The sequence below is a fragment of the Aphelocoma coerulescens genome, chromosome 9 (genome assembly GCF_041296385.1).
Source record: "Aphelocoma coerulescens isolate FSJ_1873_10779 chromosome 9, UR_Acoe_1.0, whole genome shotgun sequence".
Taxonomy (NCBI): Eukaryota; Metazoa; Chordata; class Aves; order Passeriformes; family Corvidae; genus Aphelocoma; species Aphelocoma coerulescens.
The window spans coordinates 18,580,684-18,597,144 of NC_091023.1; the positions used below are offsets into that span (position 1 = coordinate 18,580,684).

Here is a 16,461-nt window from a genome sequence, read left to right on the forward strand (position 1 = left end):
TTGGTTCCAGGTTAAGTGCACAACAGTGAACTGCACAGTAGGAGCATCACTGACCCCTCTGCTCTTTACCCGGTGTAAAAAAACCTGAATCAAATATTCCAGCCTGAGGTTTTCCAACTGCAGTGCAGTCCTTTTATTGCAAAAAAACAGTACAAAAGCACACAGGTCCCTGCTCTGAGAGCTCCAGCCAGCCCTGGAACAAAGGGCTGCTGGAGGAGTCAGGTGTTCTGTGTGAGCTGCTGCATCACAAGGGCACAGAGACTCATCAGCTGCAAGAACTCATCAGCACCATCTGCCAGGCATTTGTCCACTTCCTGCAGACAGAACAGACAAGGGAAAACCCTCTAAAATGGCGATGCTCAAGGCAGCTGTGTCTTGGGGTACGGTGGAGAACAAGAAATTTGGCAGCTGTTAATCGGCACAGATTTCTCCAGCAGTCACATCACAACCCCTCCCACCTGGGCTGGGAACAATGAGCTCTCCAGCCTCCAGCTCATCTCCTACAGGAGGCCACCACATGACAGTTCCATACACAAAGGGATGTGGCACTGGCCCTCCAAGCCCCTGCCAGGAGCATTACTGCAGGACATCCACAGCACCTGCCTGGCTGCAGTGACTTTTAGCAAAACCTCCACCACAGCTGGCTTTCCTTCCTCATCAAAATGGAGAAAGTTAGTGAACTTTTTCTTTTTGGAAAGGCGTATTTTATGCACCAGGACAAAAACATGCATTTTGCAGCTCCTAACTGTTTTTTAAGTGCTGACTTATTCTCATCTTAATTTTCCCTCCCACGTTATATTAAAAAAAAAACCAAAACAACCACACCCACAAACATCTTAATCAAATCCACTAGAACAATATAATACAGATAATAATTCACTTAACTAGATTTCAATCCCTTCTCATGACATTTCTCAGGACAAAAGTTTACCTTCTACCAGGAAGCATTCAGAATTAAAAAAAACATCAAATCATCATGTACTCCTTGGGAGAGACTCTACAAACAAACATTAACCTGTGGAGATTAATGTGTTTTGTTTTTTTAAACTCAAGCTAGACTTACTGCAAGTTTCTCAACTATGGCAGATTTCTGCTTGTCGCTGTAATCTTCGCTCTCCACAACTGTGTCATGCAGCTGGTTTACAAGCTGAGCAACAGCAAACCCCTCATTGATGAGATTCTGCACAGAAAGAGAGGAAAACTGAAGTAATTCAGCAGCAGAAACACCACAAACTGGAAAAACAATCTTGAAAAATTCTGTCTGAACTGAGAGACTGCACTGCACTTTAGTATGGAACGTGCACATTTTGGAGGACAATTCAGTAGCCTGTGTACAGCCCAGCCCTGCCTCCTGCCTGACAGTGACCCAATGTGAGCACCTCAGAAAGGCTGCACAAGCAAGGCAGGCACAGAGCAGTAGTTCTGTCCAAACATTCTTCCAGCTTCTGACAATTTAAATCTTGGATATTTTATGAGACATTTAAAACATTTAACAACCTCCACTGAACGTGCCCAATCCTATTCTAAAATTAGGAGGGCTTGGCATCCACAGCATCATGTGGCAGTTTCACAGCCATCACATTTCAAACAGCCACCTACTTGTGATTTATTTTCTTCATCTGGTCATTGATAGTCTCAGGCATTGAGAGATCTGTAAGGCCAAAGCTTTTTTAATAAAATAAAACCCATGGCAATTAAAGATAGCTTTGAAAAAACCTCAGTAGTGCCTGATTACAGAAACATAAAGTATTGAGAACAGTGGTCAGTGAAGCCATTTAGGGAGAGAGAAGTTTATGAAAATAGAGTTTGTGCAACCTTATTTTTCTGTTCAGCCAAAGAGCTCTACGTGCCATCAGTTTAAACCCAGGAGAAAGTTACATTGGTAGGGAAATTTATTTACAACTTTGACAGCTCTGACTAAGAAGAGAAAGACTGGAGTCCTAACTGGTAAAAGAGACTTCCCAAATGTGCATCCAAACTGACTGAGGCCAAACATTCTTCAGCTGTAGCATGGGAACAAAGGTATTCACAGGCTGTGACAGAGAAATACCCAGGCTAAGCACTAAGAGATCTACCTTTGCCAGTGTTTCCAGTTTCTCAAAGGAGCCACTCTGGCAGCCCAACAGCAGTTCATCAATTGTTTCTTTAGGGATGACCTGTAACAAGAAGTGACATTTCTTAATTTCAACTTTGTAAATTTAAAATCAGTGTTGATGCTTACAGTAACAGATACAAACTGTTTGTGGCAGAGGCCATTTCAGGATTTAATTCCTCTACACACCCAACCACTTCAAGCAAGTATATGAGAGACTAAATAAATTTTAAAAGAGCTAGGCTGTGATATATATCCTATACTGGTGATATTAAAATAAAAATCATATCATGACAATAGACTGTCAAAGTCACTTTCCTAAATCCAACACACAGGTGCTTATTCAGGACACTGACTAAGAGGAGGACATACTTCAACAGCTAGATCAGCCAATGCTTTCTGAACCATTCTACACCTAAACAACACAGCAAATCAGTTTTATTTCCAGTGGCACACCAACATCCAAAAAAAGCCCAATACAATGCATCAAGATCAGACAATAAATCAGAAGGAAAAAAATTGACAGATGCCATTTTGTCACTCTGTGCAGGGAAGAGCTGCCCATTTCCCCCTTCACTCATTGTCATTCCTGTCGGTTGAGTGCCTGGACAGTTTGGTTTCAAAGCCTCTTTATTAATCTTTTGTACTAAGGTTACTCTGGCATCACACAAGTTGTGTATGACCAAGAACTTCAAGTTTTTATGAAGATGTAAAATTGGGTTCCTTTGCTTTCTTTAAACAAGCATTATTCATTCAATAATGGAACTTCATGCTTCTCTTTCCTATCATTACAGTCAATTACTGCCAGGTTTCAGATGTTTAATATCTATTCAAATACCAGCTGGTTTACAGATACCCAAAACTGAACAATGACTTCACTGTGAAAATTTTTTAATATTGTTCGGCAACACTCTGCATAGTAGCAATTGCCTCTGGTTTCATCAGAGTGAGAAGCTCCCAAACCCTACAATTATAATGGCAGCACCCTCATGGGAAGTGTGTCCACCATTAAAGCCCATTTATTTTTCAGCTCCTCAACTCCTCATCTCACATTTCCTTCTTCAGGGGTGCTTTGTTGCTATAGGAACACCTTCACACAAGTTTTATTAAACACATTTTCTCTCAGGTTTCTCCTGTGCCTCTCAGTATTACCCATGTCATTCTAGAACAAACCACTGCCGTTCCATTAAAAAGCAGGACCCACACAGATCCTTGTCACTGTCACTGTGAACATTAAGCTGAAAATGAGCTGCTACTGGAAGTCATTTCCCTGTGGTGCTTCCAAACCAATATTGCAATGATCTATACATACACACACACACATACAGAAAAGCACCAAAAAGATGTTCTAATCTACTCTCCCACAAAAGGAAACACATTTTGCATTTATGGGCAGACTATTTCAACTTCAGTTTGAATTATAAGACTGTTTTACAATTTTCCATGATTTACAGGAGAAGTTGCTAGAAACCTGCTATGTATTAAGTGTACAGAATCAGGTGGATAGTGTATCATTACCGTGCTGCAATACTAGTGAGCATAAAACAATTTTTTAACCAAACTTTGAGCAATGGTAGATAGAGGTAGCAAAAATGCTTTTCAGAGTAATTACAGGAGAAACTGTAAGGCACAGCTTACCCCAGCAATTTCAGTGATTATCTTCTCTGTGATCTCCTTCCCACCCATTAGGCGAGTGGCACTTTGAAGAAAAGTAATTGCTTTTCTTAAGTCCCCATCTGACACTTTCACAAGGTAGGATACTGCCTGAAAAATAATGTCAGAAAACGCTAAGTTAAATGTTCACTGTTAATTAAAATCCAGTATACTTTTTCAGCAGTTATTTTAAAACATCAAGTAGTGCCTAAAGCAGATTGTCAGAGCCAAGCACAATACACAAGTTACAAAGCAACCTCTCTACTAACACAAATGCGTGCTGGCAGTTTCAGAAAGAAGCATGGTTTAATGCCAGTACACTCAGCAGAGAACAAAAAGCCCTACAGTTTGGCTTCGGTTTTCTCTGGTGGTGGACTTTTCTCTGGTTTTAGGATGACTTAAAATTCATCTCATCTATGGAAGGAGAATAAATGAGTTTATGTATTTTATTTCATACAGTTGAGCTGACTGGAAAAGTATGCTGACTTGGCCTCTTTTGCTGCCATGCAATTATGCACTGGATTAAGCAGTAAATCATGGCAACACAAAGTTACCTCATTACTGATTTTCACATGTTCCTTCTCAGAAACATCCAACAGCCTCTGCTGTTGGATACTGTCCGACAAAGGCTTGAAGCGGAATTTGGAGCATCGAGATGTTAAAGGTTCAATTATTCTGAAAGAAAGGAAGGAGAGTGGTAAATAAATGTGTGGGTCAAGTTCTCACAGACAAAGCTATAAAGGCAGAAAAGGTTTAAAATACCTTCAGGTTTAAATAACCCTAAAACTGCAACATTGTAAAAAAAGTGAGATCTAAGTATTGCTTCAGGCCTGCATGCACATGGTGACATCTCTATTAACTGAAAACTGTGAACATTAGGTATCAACTTTTAAGCAGGGGGGAAAAAAAAAGAGACTAAAGACCAGACAGCAAATCCAAATAAGCAACAAACTCCAGGTACCTGCTGATGTAGTTACAAATAAGACAGAAACGTGTTGTTTTAGATTCTTTTTCCATTGTGCGTCTTAAGGCTGCCTGGGCTGCTGAAGTCATAGAGTCTGCTTCATCCAGGATCACAATTTTAAAAGGAGGACACATTTTACCACTGAAAAATTAAAAATCTGTTATTCAGCAGACATGCAATGAATAGACCAAGGCAAAAAAAAAAATCCAACAAAAAACATAAACAGAAAAATCACTGCAAATAGCAAGTAATATTTTACTTAAGCATGTATCCTTGATAAATAGAACAGATTCAGAGGTTCAATCTTTTTAAAATTATTTTTAGATTAAAGACTAATACTTGTAATAATGGGGGGGGATTGAGTTCTCATAGAAAGACCAACACTTGAATACTACAGAAGTCCTCTAAAATGCATACTCTAAGCTTCTTCTTTTAACATCTCATGTAGCTCTTCTTTTTACAGGCTTCCTGATTGCCTAAACTCCCAAGAATACTGCAACAGACTGATTTCAGTACATAAAATCATTTCTTGCCAGGCAGTCTTGGCATGCAGTTTCTTCCTCCTACTTTCCACAGTCCATACACATGGCTTGACCTGCACTGGGCTTCTCATCACCTAACGCCACAATCCTTCTAGAAACCAACACCCATGTTGTAGAAATTCCTGCAGATTAGAAGGACTAGGGAATTACCTTCCAGCACAATTTACCCAAAGAATTTGTTTTATGCTAGTCAGACATCTGCAAAGGCAACAACATGTGACCAAACCCAGAAGTCTTGATCTTGCAGAGTTTTCCCTGTCTGCCTCCAAAGCTAACAGCACCAGTAAAAATCCTCCTGGGTATTCAAACCCCAGTGCGAAATTCCATGAAGTAAAAAGCTCAGCCAAAGCACTGTGTGTTGCCAGCTTCTGGGCAGTGCTGACCCATCATTTATATTAGAAACAAAAACAACCACATGCTTTGTCCTAAGCAGGAGGGGTTTGATCCAGCACTTACTCTGAACGGCTTCCAGATGCTGTTAGCTGAGCAAAAGCCTTCACTTTTTCCCGAATCACTTGTATCCCACGCTCATCAGAAGCATTTAATTCAAGGACTCTTTGCCGGAATAAATCAGGCCTGCAAAATTTTTATTACAACATGTTAGCTGCTAACCCTTGTAATGATATGTTATAAAATATAACAACAACCCTTCTGGCTGTTTTGAATGGCAGGGATTATTTTTATCAGCATTACTAAATAACATTGTTAAAAGACAGTTCAGTTGAGATCATAAAATGTTAAGTATGAATTTCCATTAGCTATTTTTAGAATCTCCTCCCGGTCTACAGAAAACAATGAAGTATAAAACTGCATCAGTTAACCAGGAAAAAAAAAGGAGGAAGTTGGCTTTGTAAGTTCAGGGCACTGTATTAATCTGCCTTTTTACTTATATCCCGTGAACAATGTGAAATAACAAGTGAAATGCCACAATACAGTCACTAGCAGTACTACCAGAATGAAATATGCATGAAGTATAAGACATGCAGTATTTACCTGCAGTGCTATACTCCATTTAAAAAACCAAAAAACAAACCAACAATTAATACACTGGATTTTAAATCCCAGAAATTAAAACAGACTCACAATGTGGAGTTGTCTTCCTATTACTAAAGTAGAAGTGGTTCTCTCCAAAAAAGAGTGAGTCAAAGATTAAAGATGACAAATGGGATGGGGGTGGTTTTAAATTCAGCATTACATTTGATCATAACATCAAACCACCTTCTCATCCGTTTTTTGCTTATAGATCACTGAGTTCACTACTCAAAAACTCCCAAGTATTACAAGTGAGTTAATGAATACATGCTGAATTTTAGTCTGAGTCCCAATACTACTATCCAGACACAATTCAATAGTGCATAACAGAGAGATTACAATTCAGACATTTTATGAAGCACTTTGAGGTCTATGTGTAGCTAACAACTTACTAAATAAACCATAAAAATTGGAATTCCTTTACAAAGTTCAGTAAGGCATACACAAGCCATATTCTTCCCATACTCTTTGTTAGGGGTCACATGGCTGCTAATCTGAAGTCTATACTGATAACAGGAATCAGTGACTTGTGACAGGACAAATGAGAAAGAAATCTTATGTTAGAGCTGAATTAGAATATGAAGATATTCCTGAAGAAGTGCTGAGAACTACCTAAGAGCAGGCAACGACCAGAGGCACTTCATCACATGATTAGGAGACATGTGGCAGCTGATTACACTGAAGCAACTTGATTCCAGCTTACCCAAACAGTTCTCTAGCAGCTGCTAAAATAGTGGAAGTCTTTCCAGTTCCAGGTGGGCCATAGAACAACAGATTGGGAAGCTGAAACAGCAAGGCATCGTTTGTAAGAAAAGCAAATAAAAAATCCACAAACAGGAAAACCTACTGACAATCTGAGCACCTAACAGAACAGAAACTAACTAGTCCTCACAGTAAATAACATCAAGTCTTTCACTTCTAGGTCTCTAAAGGAGGACAAACAGTTGCTGCTTATAGCACAGCATGAACAAGTGCTACTGGTGGCACCATCCCATGACCTATCAAAATGGATATTCCAACATATATTTATTTTTATATATACACTCCAAGGCATGCCTGAGATCACTAAAGCCCACAGAACTTACTGTTCTGATTGCAGTGACACCCAAATTTATTCAAGAATGGCCTTAAACAGCCCAGATAATACCAGCAGCACAGACGAAACCATCCCTTGCTTTCTCAGCTCCCCAGCGTGCCTTGTCCAGCCATGCTGAAGATTCTGTGCTGCCACCAACTGCACTGCAGTGAGCACAGGGCAGCTGTGAACACTGGAGTGCAGCAAGGGCAGTGCAGGCACAGCCCAACAGCAGCCACGGGGACAGTCCCAACAACTCACTGCACTGCGCAGCCCTGGCAATTTCCTACACCCATCCAAGGAGTTTTCAAACGAGACCACTGCCATTTCTTAAAGAAATTAGGTTAATTGATCTTTAAAATAATTTAATTAATGGCCTCAGCATGAAAAATACGACTGCATTAAGGAAATATGCTGAGACAGGAAGATCAAAGCAGCACAGCAAAGACTGCAGTAATAATTATAGGATGACATTTTAGCAGCACAAAGCAAGAAAAACCTCTCAGTTTGAGAATATAACTAAGCATCTGCTAGATACCTGAAATGCATTAGATGGAATAAAATACAAGCTGGTTTTGTTTTGTCTGTCAGAAGAGCAGTGTAAGCCTGTGTAACATGGTGGTCCTAACTGTGCACTTTTAATATAGATGTAAATTATTAATACTAACAGGTAATTAGCTGCACACAGTTCAGGTCATCCTTAGACAAGGATGATGAATCCAAACTGGAAAAAATGACTAAAGGAGTGAAAAGCCTATCTTATGAGAAGCTCAGCAAAACAAAAGCTGAGAGGGAGTATGTTGCTCTCCATAAATACATCTGAGCAACACAAAGAACAAGACTGGCATGAGCCAAATTTGTATAAGCCATGACTGAATTTTGGTTGAAATCAAGAAGCTTTTCAGTTGACACAGGAGTGATAGTTTTTTATATTACTATTTCAAGCAATCACTTTTATAAATTATCACTTTAAAACTGCTGTCTTTCACAACAGGGGATGTTCTACTTCCACATTCTTAAAACAAGAATCCAAAAGTTTCCTCCAACCAATAGCAAGGAGACAAATCTCTCAGTCTGACTTGATTTCTAGCCCTTAATAAGCATTCTATTTTTAAAGAGTCAACTAAAATTAGATTAGAGAATTCTATGCTGAATATAGCACGTAATGCAGACAGAATGGGAACAGCAAAACCATCCAAAGAGCAGAGAAAAATGCAGGAATACACAACCCATAACCAGAAAATGAAATAGAGACAATCAGTTTGGTAACAAACATCCCATTTTAACAACTAAGACAAGACACAGAGCACAGACTGAACTGTGTAGGTACTCTAAAAGTAGAGATTAAATTCATTTATTTACTGGAAATCGATTGCAGATTGAAATTCTAAATTTTGCCTTCTCTATCTGCCCATCAGCTGTTGCTTGTTTCCCTAATTGCTAATAAGCAAACAGCATCCCCTACTAACATTAACTACTAATATTATCCCCCTCTACCTTTCATGACAGCTCCAGAGAGATGAAAAGTGTACTGAATGACAGCTGAAAATTCATCAATCTCCATGCTAGGCTAGCACACTGCTAGGGTTGATGTTTGTGAGGAGATTCATCATTTCATGCCTCTGTGCTAATTCACACACTACTTGTCCTCAAAAAAAGCATAAGCAGGTAAAAAGTTTTAATTAGAATCTGTTTCCTGATTCCATTACACCCCGACTTTATCACTGTTTCTGTTTCAACCTCATTTATGCTGGTTTCTCACTCAAGTATTTACACCACTTTTCACCAAGCACAGCCTAATCCTTTATGTAACTGTGGCAGTATTTTTAAATAAACTGCAACCTGATCTGGTTATCCATTTTTCCATGCTTGCCAGGAGTAAGCAGGATACCTGCAGGTATCACTCTGCTCATGGGAAAGCTACCACATATAGTGCAGATCTCAGCTGCTTTTCCAGAAGTTTCAGTACAAGTGAAGATGTAAATTGCAATGATAATCCTATACTAACTCTCTTTTCAGTTGTTAAAGTATCATGAGGCAAATGAAAACTAAAGAATACTGTGACTGACCATTTTCAGTTTCTTTGCCAAAAAACAACAAATCAACAGTCCTGGCAGACAGAAATCAACTTCTCCAGTTCAAACCCCCTTGGACTCTGCTCTCCCCAGTTGATAATAGGATGATGTGTGCTCTTACAGATGGAGGTGTACAACCTCTAGGGAGTTACAAGTCCTGTATGAGTTATAGGGAGTTACAAGTCCTGCTCCATGTAGCAGCTCCCAAATCAAGGCCCACAAATACAGGCCAATCAATAGAGGACTGACTCTCCATTTCCAACACCAGGGTTTAAATAAAGCACATTACTCAAACCTACAGCATTGTCACAGCTGCTTCTTTGATCTTACCAGATCTCCAAAGTCAGCAAGAACCTCTGCACTAATGTGCCCTTACTGAAGTAAGTACCAGCCACTTCAGAGTTTAAATTACACTTTTGCCTCTTTGACAGAATGAGTCAAGAAAATAATAAAAATGTTTAAATTTTTTAAAAAAACAAAGTATTTTAAAGTACTTGCATGATTTTGTTTTCAAATGCCTTGCTGAGTTTGGGTAGCTATGGCAAAATACAGAGCCTCTAACCCTAAGGAGAAGCTATAATTTGTCTTTTCAACTCAGGCCAAAAGTCAACACAAGTGTACTAGGCTCAGAATCCAAGAAACACTGCTGATCCACAAGCTGTAGGGTTTTAAATAACTGTTGCTCAAAATAGAACTTCCCAACCCATCACCTAAGCAATGTTACACAACTGATATGTCCAGACAGAATAGATGGCAGCAGCTCATTTCTCCTTTGCTGTTAACAGTTCCTTCCTAATTACCTCAACTCTATAAATACTGTAATCCAGCAGCATTGCTGTTGAAACACAGATTTCTGGGGTACAACATTACCTGACAAGGTCACATTACAAGACCATTCTCAAAGCAAATTGAACATGGAGACAGGAACTAAGGAAAGAAATGCAAATCTTTTGCAGTTGTGTTGTACCAGTTTGATATTGGTTTCATACACTCAAACAAGTAAGGTACTTCTGCTTTTGCAAGCTTTGATTAAAGTATTATTTTCAGAGAGAAACAGACTCATATTACTGCAGAGCAGACCAAACCTGCAGCCCATAAAAACAGAACCAGCTTTTGAAGCACAAGTGTGACCATCCTAGGTGAGGAGGAAAAAAGTCTCAGTATGCACAAAGGATGGAATTGATCAGATTTGGAAAAAAAGCACAGCCATCTCTTGGTTATGTACTTTATTTCTCCTTTCAGCCCCTTCACCTCTACATCAGCTGCTATGGAAGAAATGACCATCATACATACAAAAAAATTACTAAATTTTTATCCAAAAGCAAATGCAAGAGTAAACAAATGCAACTGCAAATGCTCTGCTCATCTACACTCTTAGGTCACACAAGCCAACCCTGCAACTGCCATACTTAGCTTTTTAAAGCCAAAGAGACTTACTTGGAAACTTCAACCCGAAAAGTTTGGGAATCACTATCCAAGCACGAGACCTAGCACTTATAAATTAAATTTCCCTCATTAGCCAAAAGTTTGAATGTTTAGCAGTTGCACAGAAGCACTGATGTATCACTAGAAATGTTTAGGAATGACTGGCAATCCAGACCTGTCTATGAAAGAAAAACTTCCTCCTCTTGTCTAAAAACATGAATGTTACAAGTACTAGTGGAATAGCAGTGTGGAGACAACAAAAGCTTTTCCAGGTTTGAAACTATTTACAAGAAGTTTACCATGTGAGCTTCCCCATAAAAATTCCAAACTGCATCATGGAACTGACAACTTTACAGTGTTTAGAAGACTGGAAATATAAGAAACTTTACACATACACCACAACAGAATATATCACACAGAGTATATCACAAGAAAGTCACTCAGCTTTTTCGTGAAATACCACTGTAAAAATGATCTTTGCTGAGTTGGAAAAGTTTTGTTACCACTCAAGTGTCTGTCTAAAAATGCTGATTAGGTAGATGTTGTCTTTACACTCACATCAGCACCTTCCAGAGACTTCTTCAGCACAGCTACAACTTCATCCTGGAAGGCAACTTCATCCACATTTTTGGGACGACTAAATAAAAAGACATTAAATACAATTTATTACCTAACAAAGTTTCATAGGAAAGCTGAAATTGAGAAAAAAATTTCCCCTTCTGATTACATCAGTTACTGAAGAATTACAGTGAACTTTGTAGTGGAAATCAAAATCATAACAGGAAGTCTAATATCTCTGGTCTGTATTATTGGAGTGATCTAATTCCCCAGGAAGCTGTCTTCTTCTGTGGTAAACACCTGTCTGAAGTGTTTTTAGAAGCAGAATTGCAATATTTTACCACTTTGCAAAAAGGCTTCTCAAAAACCACAAAGCACTAAATGCACTTATGCACCAAAACACAGCAATGAAACAGCACTGCTTGACATGGCCAAGAGGTATTTTCTGCTCAGTACCAGCCACACGGGCACTTACGGTAGCTCAAGGTCCTGGATTACCTCATAACAAGGCAAGTTACGCTGTTCTCCCTGGTGGGGACACCCACACCTGCGACCCCTTTTGCTATGCACCGACTACCGCTCTACATCCCCCCAGAGCCAACCTCCCCTCTCACGGCCAGCGACCCCACTGCCCCAGAGCATCCCTTACTATTTCTCCACCCAGGGGATGGGTTTGGTCCTCTTGCTCTCCCCGCTGCTCCCAGCCGCGCTCTTTTCCTTGGCAGCGATGGGCTTGGTGCTGATGGAGGCCGGGCCCTTGAGGAAGGCCTGCATGGCTACGGCAGTGCCGGGCTGTGCCGGGCTGTGCCAGACCCTCCTCACGGCCCCGTCAACCTCAGACCCCTCAGGCCCCGCCGGCCCTTCCCGCCAACCGCCCGCGCACGGGGGCGGGGCCGCTTCCGCCCGCCGGGAGCCAATCACAGAGCGCGGCGCCACAGAGGAGGGGGCGGGCAGTGACGTCACGCTGCGCGCGCTTGTGTACCTGAAGGGGCGGGGGTGGGGGGGAGCGCGTGGCGGGGGGTCCCTCAGGGCGGGCGCGCGCTGCCGCCTCCTCCTCGCTATTGCGCCTTTCCCAACATGAAATAAAGAACAAAAAGGCACCCCCCCCCCCCCCCCAAAAGAACAAGCGCTGTACGAGAGCAAGCGGAGGAGGAACCTCTCTGTGCGGTGGGACCTCTTGGCGGTCCTGAGGCAGGGCCTGCTCCCTTCTCCCGATGGCTGAGGTGCCTCTGGAGGCTCTGGAAGCGCCCCCGGGTGAAGTGGAACCCAGGAGAGCCTGAGGCTGGCCAGGGCCTGTCCTGGGACGGACATTTGCGCCTTTATGGACTCAAACCTGCTTCGGCCCTCGCTGCTGCCGTGCGAGCAGCTCCCCCAGGTGTGCAGGCTCAGGGTTATCGGAGTGAAGTGACAGTGAATCCTTTTTTTCCCCCATTATTTCTAATGACATCCATCACAGCAAAGCCGGGGGGGGGGGGGAAGGAGTGTGATTGATGTGACAGATCCCTTTAAATGATGAAAAAACATTCTGGTAGATGTGGCAGTCGTGATCAACGCCCACATTTCCATGTGCTGGGTGGCTGTAGCTTATCCTTCCAATTACACACCAGCTTTGTGGATAAAAGATGGAAGTATTTCTGCTACCAGCAGCTGGGTATTGTGTGGCTGCAGATGTTCTGCTTTACTGTTTTCCCTTGGCTGCTCCTGGGCACAAGACACAGACAGAGTGGCCTGGGAAGCTGCAGTAGTGATCCCCAGAATAGAGCCTGTGGAAGTGAAGAGACTCGAAATGGTCTCTATGGCAACAGATGAACAGCCTTTGGAAAAGGAGATGTGGGAAAAAATGTACTCTGAAAAGACATAAATCTGTCAGTGAGTCAAACCTGTAATACTCGTCTGGGCAATTTTAAATAAGTTGTTTCCTCTCATCTGGCATTCTTCTACTGAAGAATGAAATCCAGATTGTAGCTTTAGCAAGAAGTGCCCACACATATAATTGCTGAAGTTGTTTTGTTCTAGATGAAAATGCAATGATTTTTTTCCCCTCTGTGATTATATTTGGTACTTCCAAGTCATGGTAACAAATGATTTCTGAAACCAGTTTCTTTCTGAAACTGTATAAAGCTTTGCTCTCTTTTTGAAGCTTTGTTCTATTTGTTGGTCTCTATTCAATCCATTCTCCTTAATAGGGTCACCTCAAATGTACCAAGCATTTTGTCAACTCTGTATGAGCCTGAGGTTCAATTCAGCATTGGAATTTCCCTTCTGCTACATTAACTGAACTTCATAACACAACTTTTAGTTTCATTACCTTAAGAAAAGTTTAAAATTCCAGAAAGGAATAATGAAGCCCAAGCTTCTCTCTCTTGCTCCCTGTTTTTTTTCTCTCTCTCCCCCATATGTATAAGGACTGAAAATTATGCTTTCTCTATTCTGTTGAATTGCATTCACTCACCATCTTAAGGTCCAACAGATGAAACTCAGACAGTTACCATGTCCTCTCATTTGCTTCTCTCTAGCATTTTCCATGGGAAAGATCGTGTTTTACACCAGCCTAGTCAGTGCTCCTTGAGCTGACCTAAATGGGGACCCTTCCCAGTTGCTGTGGTTTAACCCCAGCCAGCAACTAAATCCATGCAGTCCTCACTTACTTCTGCTGTCCCCCTGATGGGATTGGGAGGAAAATCAGAAAAAAAAGGAAAAATTGTGGGTTGAGATAAGAACAGCTTAATAATTGAAACAAAGTAAAATATAATAATTTAATAATACCAAAGACAACAAGAAAAATAGCAATAATAATTGTAATGTAAAGGAGAGAGTGAGAAATAAAACCCCAGGCAAGTGATTCACACAAAGGTGACCGATGCCCAGCCTGTCCCTGAGCAGTGATCAGCCTGTCCTGGCCAACTCCCCCCGTTTATGCACTGGACAAGACATGCTGTGGTATGAAATATCCCTTTGGCCAGTTCAGGTCAGCTGTCCCAGCCATGCTCCTTCCCAGTTTTTTGTGCACCTCCTCACTAGCAGAACATGGGACACTGTAAAGCCCTTCACTTAGGGTAAGCACTACTTGACTACAACCAAAGCACCAGTTTCATATCATCATTATTCTCACACTGAATCCAAAACACAGCACCGTACCAGCTTCTAAGAAGAAAACCAACTCTATCCCAGCTGAAACCAGGACACCAGTCTTATGTCAGCCATTTGCAGATGGACAGCCACAGAATGAGAGTTCAAGAGCTCATCTGACAGAAAACCAATGTGTCAGGGGCTAGTGACAGTAGCAGAGCGGGAGAATTGATTAGGGTGAGGACATTTGCCTGTATAAGTTACTCTGCCTGCTGCCTTGGAGACCTGCCCATGCCTCCATCAATCTAGACCTTCAGTCAGTTGACATGAAAGGTTCCTAAGAGATCAGCTCAGGGTTTTTTATGATGCTGAAAGTGGACAAGTGGCTTCCTTAAAATAAACTACACAGAGTTCATAAAAGTAAGCTGGGCCTAAAAATTACAGCTGTTCAACAGCTTTGTCTAAAACCTAGGCTTTGTTTTAAAAGAGGAAAGAGTTGAAAGAAATGGATGCAATAAAAATAGGCATATGGATTTTTGTAAAAAATTAACAGCAAACATTTATCCCCTAACTTTTAGCACTGGAAGACTTCTGTCAGAATTATGTAAGCAACACAGAGCAGACTGGCACTGGCAGTTTTCACTGTCCAAGCTGCATAAACAAGAGAAGGTTCAAAGCAAGATGGCAAGGATGTTGAATGTATCAATGGACTTTTTTTTCCCCTAAGATATAATAACTAGGACAGCATTTGTCTCAGCTCAGCTCAAGTAACTGTGGGTTATGATCACTGTGTAAAAGAAGTCAGGGCTAAGGTGGATAATGAAAATAGGGAAGTATCCATTCCTTCTTAAGATGCAGGAATCAGAGGCCTGGAACTGAACTATCAAGCTCCAGATTTAAAATCAAAAGAACTAGTTTTTTTCACACAATGCATATTTAAATTGAAAATCCTGTTGCCACCAAACTTTATGGTCATCAAAATTATAAGTAGATTAAAAAAATAGCTAGATAGATTTCTGAAGAAATAGAGTATTAAATATTATCAGTCATATGCAGACTTAAGCTCAGAAAGTCCCTGAACTAGAGATCACTGCAATCTGACAGGGAAATACTGGAGAGGGATAATCTCTTTAAGTGGCCTGTTTCATGCACTCTTTCCTAAGGGTGTATTAATGGTCCTGTTCACAGATGGGCCACTGCCCCAGCCTGTGTCAGGACAGTTGTTCTGGAGCACAGAAAGTGAATGATTGATGGTGACAATCAATCAATTGATGGTGACAAAAAGGTTTATGATGGGGAGGGAAGACAGGGAGAGGAGCAGAGAACTTTGCTAAAACTAGTGTCGTGTCTTCAGTGGCCTCTTTTACTTCAGCATGGATTTTACAAGCAGCTGCACTCCTTTTCAAGTAGTTGAAACAGTGTCTGAGGCAAGGCAGGTCAGACTTTGCACAGCTTAGGCAAGAGGCTAAGTGTGAGAGTAGAGCCTCAGGCGTTGCCACGGGAGCTGTGTGTGAAGAAAAGGTGTTCCTGCAAGTTTTGGCAGAGAAGCCCAGATTTGTCACAGGAGCTGACCGAGAGGCCTGTGGAAAGCCAAGAACAGCAGAGAAGCACTAGCACTGTGACCCTCTTAAAAGCCAAGCAAAAGCACTGTTGACTGAATTGTTCCAAGTAGAGTAAAAGTAAGAAAACTTAAAATACGGAATGCTATTTTCCTTTGCTATGTGACTGATATTCCAGAAAGGAAGCAGCACTCTGTGTGCCTTCTTTGTGTGTGAATCAAAGAGGTATCTGACTCACTTAGTAGAACAGTTTCTTCTGATGGAAATGTGCTGCAGATCTAAGGTACTGCCATAGCCAGTCAGAAGTGGTGACATGAAGTGTAATTACCTTTCCCAATTGTGCCAAAAGTGTTACAGTTCTTCCCAGCAAGTAATAGAAGCCCCAGCCTTTGATACAGGGATCAGCCAGTCTAGAGA

At 41.3% G+C, this 16,461-nt stretch overlaps 1 protein-coding gene across 1 annotated transcript; it reads right to left on the reverse strand.

Annotated features, from left to right (window-relative positions):
* Window positions 1-104: 104 nt before the first annotated feature.
* On the reverse strand, window positions 105-12,310 carry RFC4 (replication factor C subunit 4). Its single transcript, XM_069024175.1, has 10 exons — window positions 12,066-12,310; window positions 11,417-11,495; window positions 6,987-7,066; window positions 5,708-5,827; window positions 4,707-4,850; window positions 4,300-4,420; window positions 3,731-3,856; window positions 2,076-2,156; window positions 1,064-1,180; window positions 105-314 (listed from the first exon to the last, which is right to left on the reverse strand). Exons 1-10 carry the CDS (start codon window positions 12,188-12,190, stop codon window positions 219-221), a joined length of 1,089 nt encoding a protein of 362 aa, XP_068880276.1. The 5' UTR covers window positions 12,191-12,310; the 3' UTR covers window positions 105-218.
* Window positions 12,311-16,461: the final 4,151 nt, after the last annotated feature.

Coding starts and splice junctions, on each gene's coding strand:
- RFC4 (XM_069024175.1), bottom strand. CDS start 12,190: ATGCAGGCCTTCCTCAAGGGCCCGGCCTCCATCAGCACCAAGCCCATC. Junction 4,851..5,707: donor GCATCTGGAAGCCGTTCAGA/GTAAGTGCTGGA, acceptor TTAATTTTTCAG/TGGTAAAATGTGTCCTCCTT. Junction 4,421..4,706: donor ATTTGTAACTACATCAGCAG/GTACCTGGAGTT, acceptor CCTTTCTTTCAG/AATAATTGAACCTTTAACAT.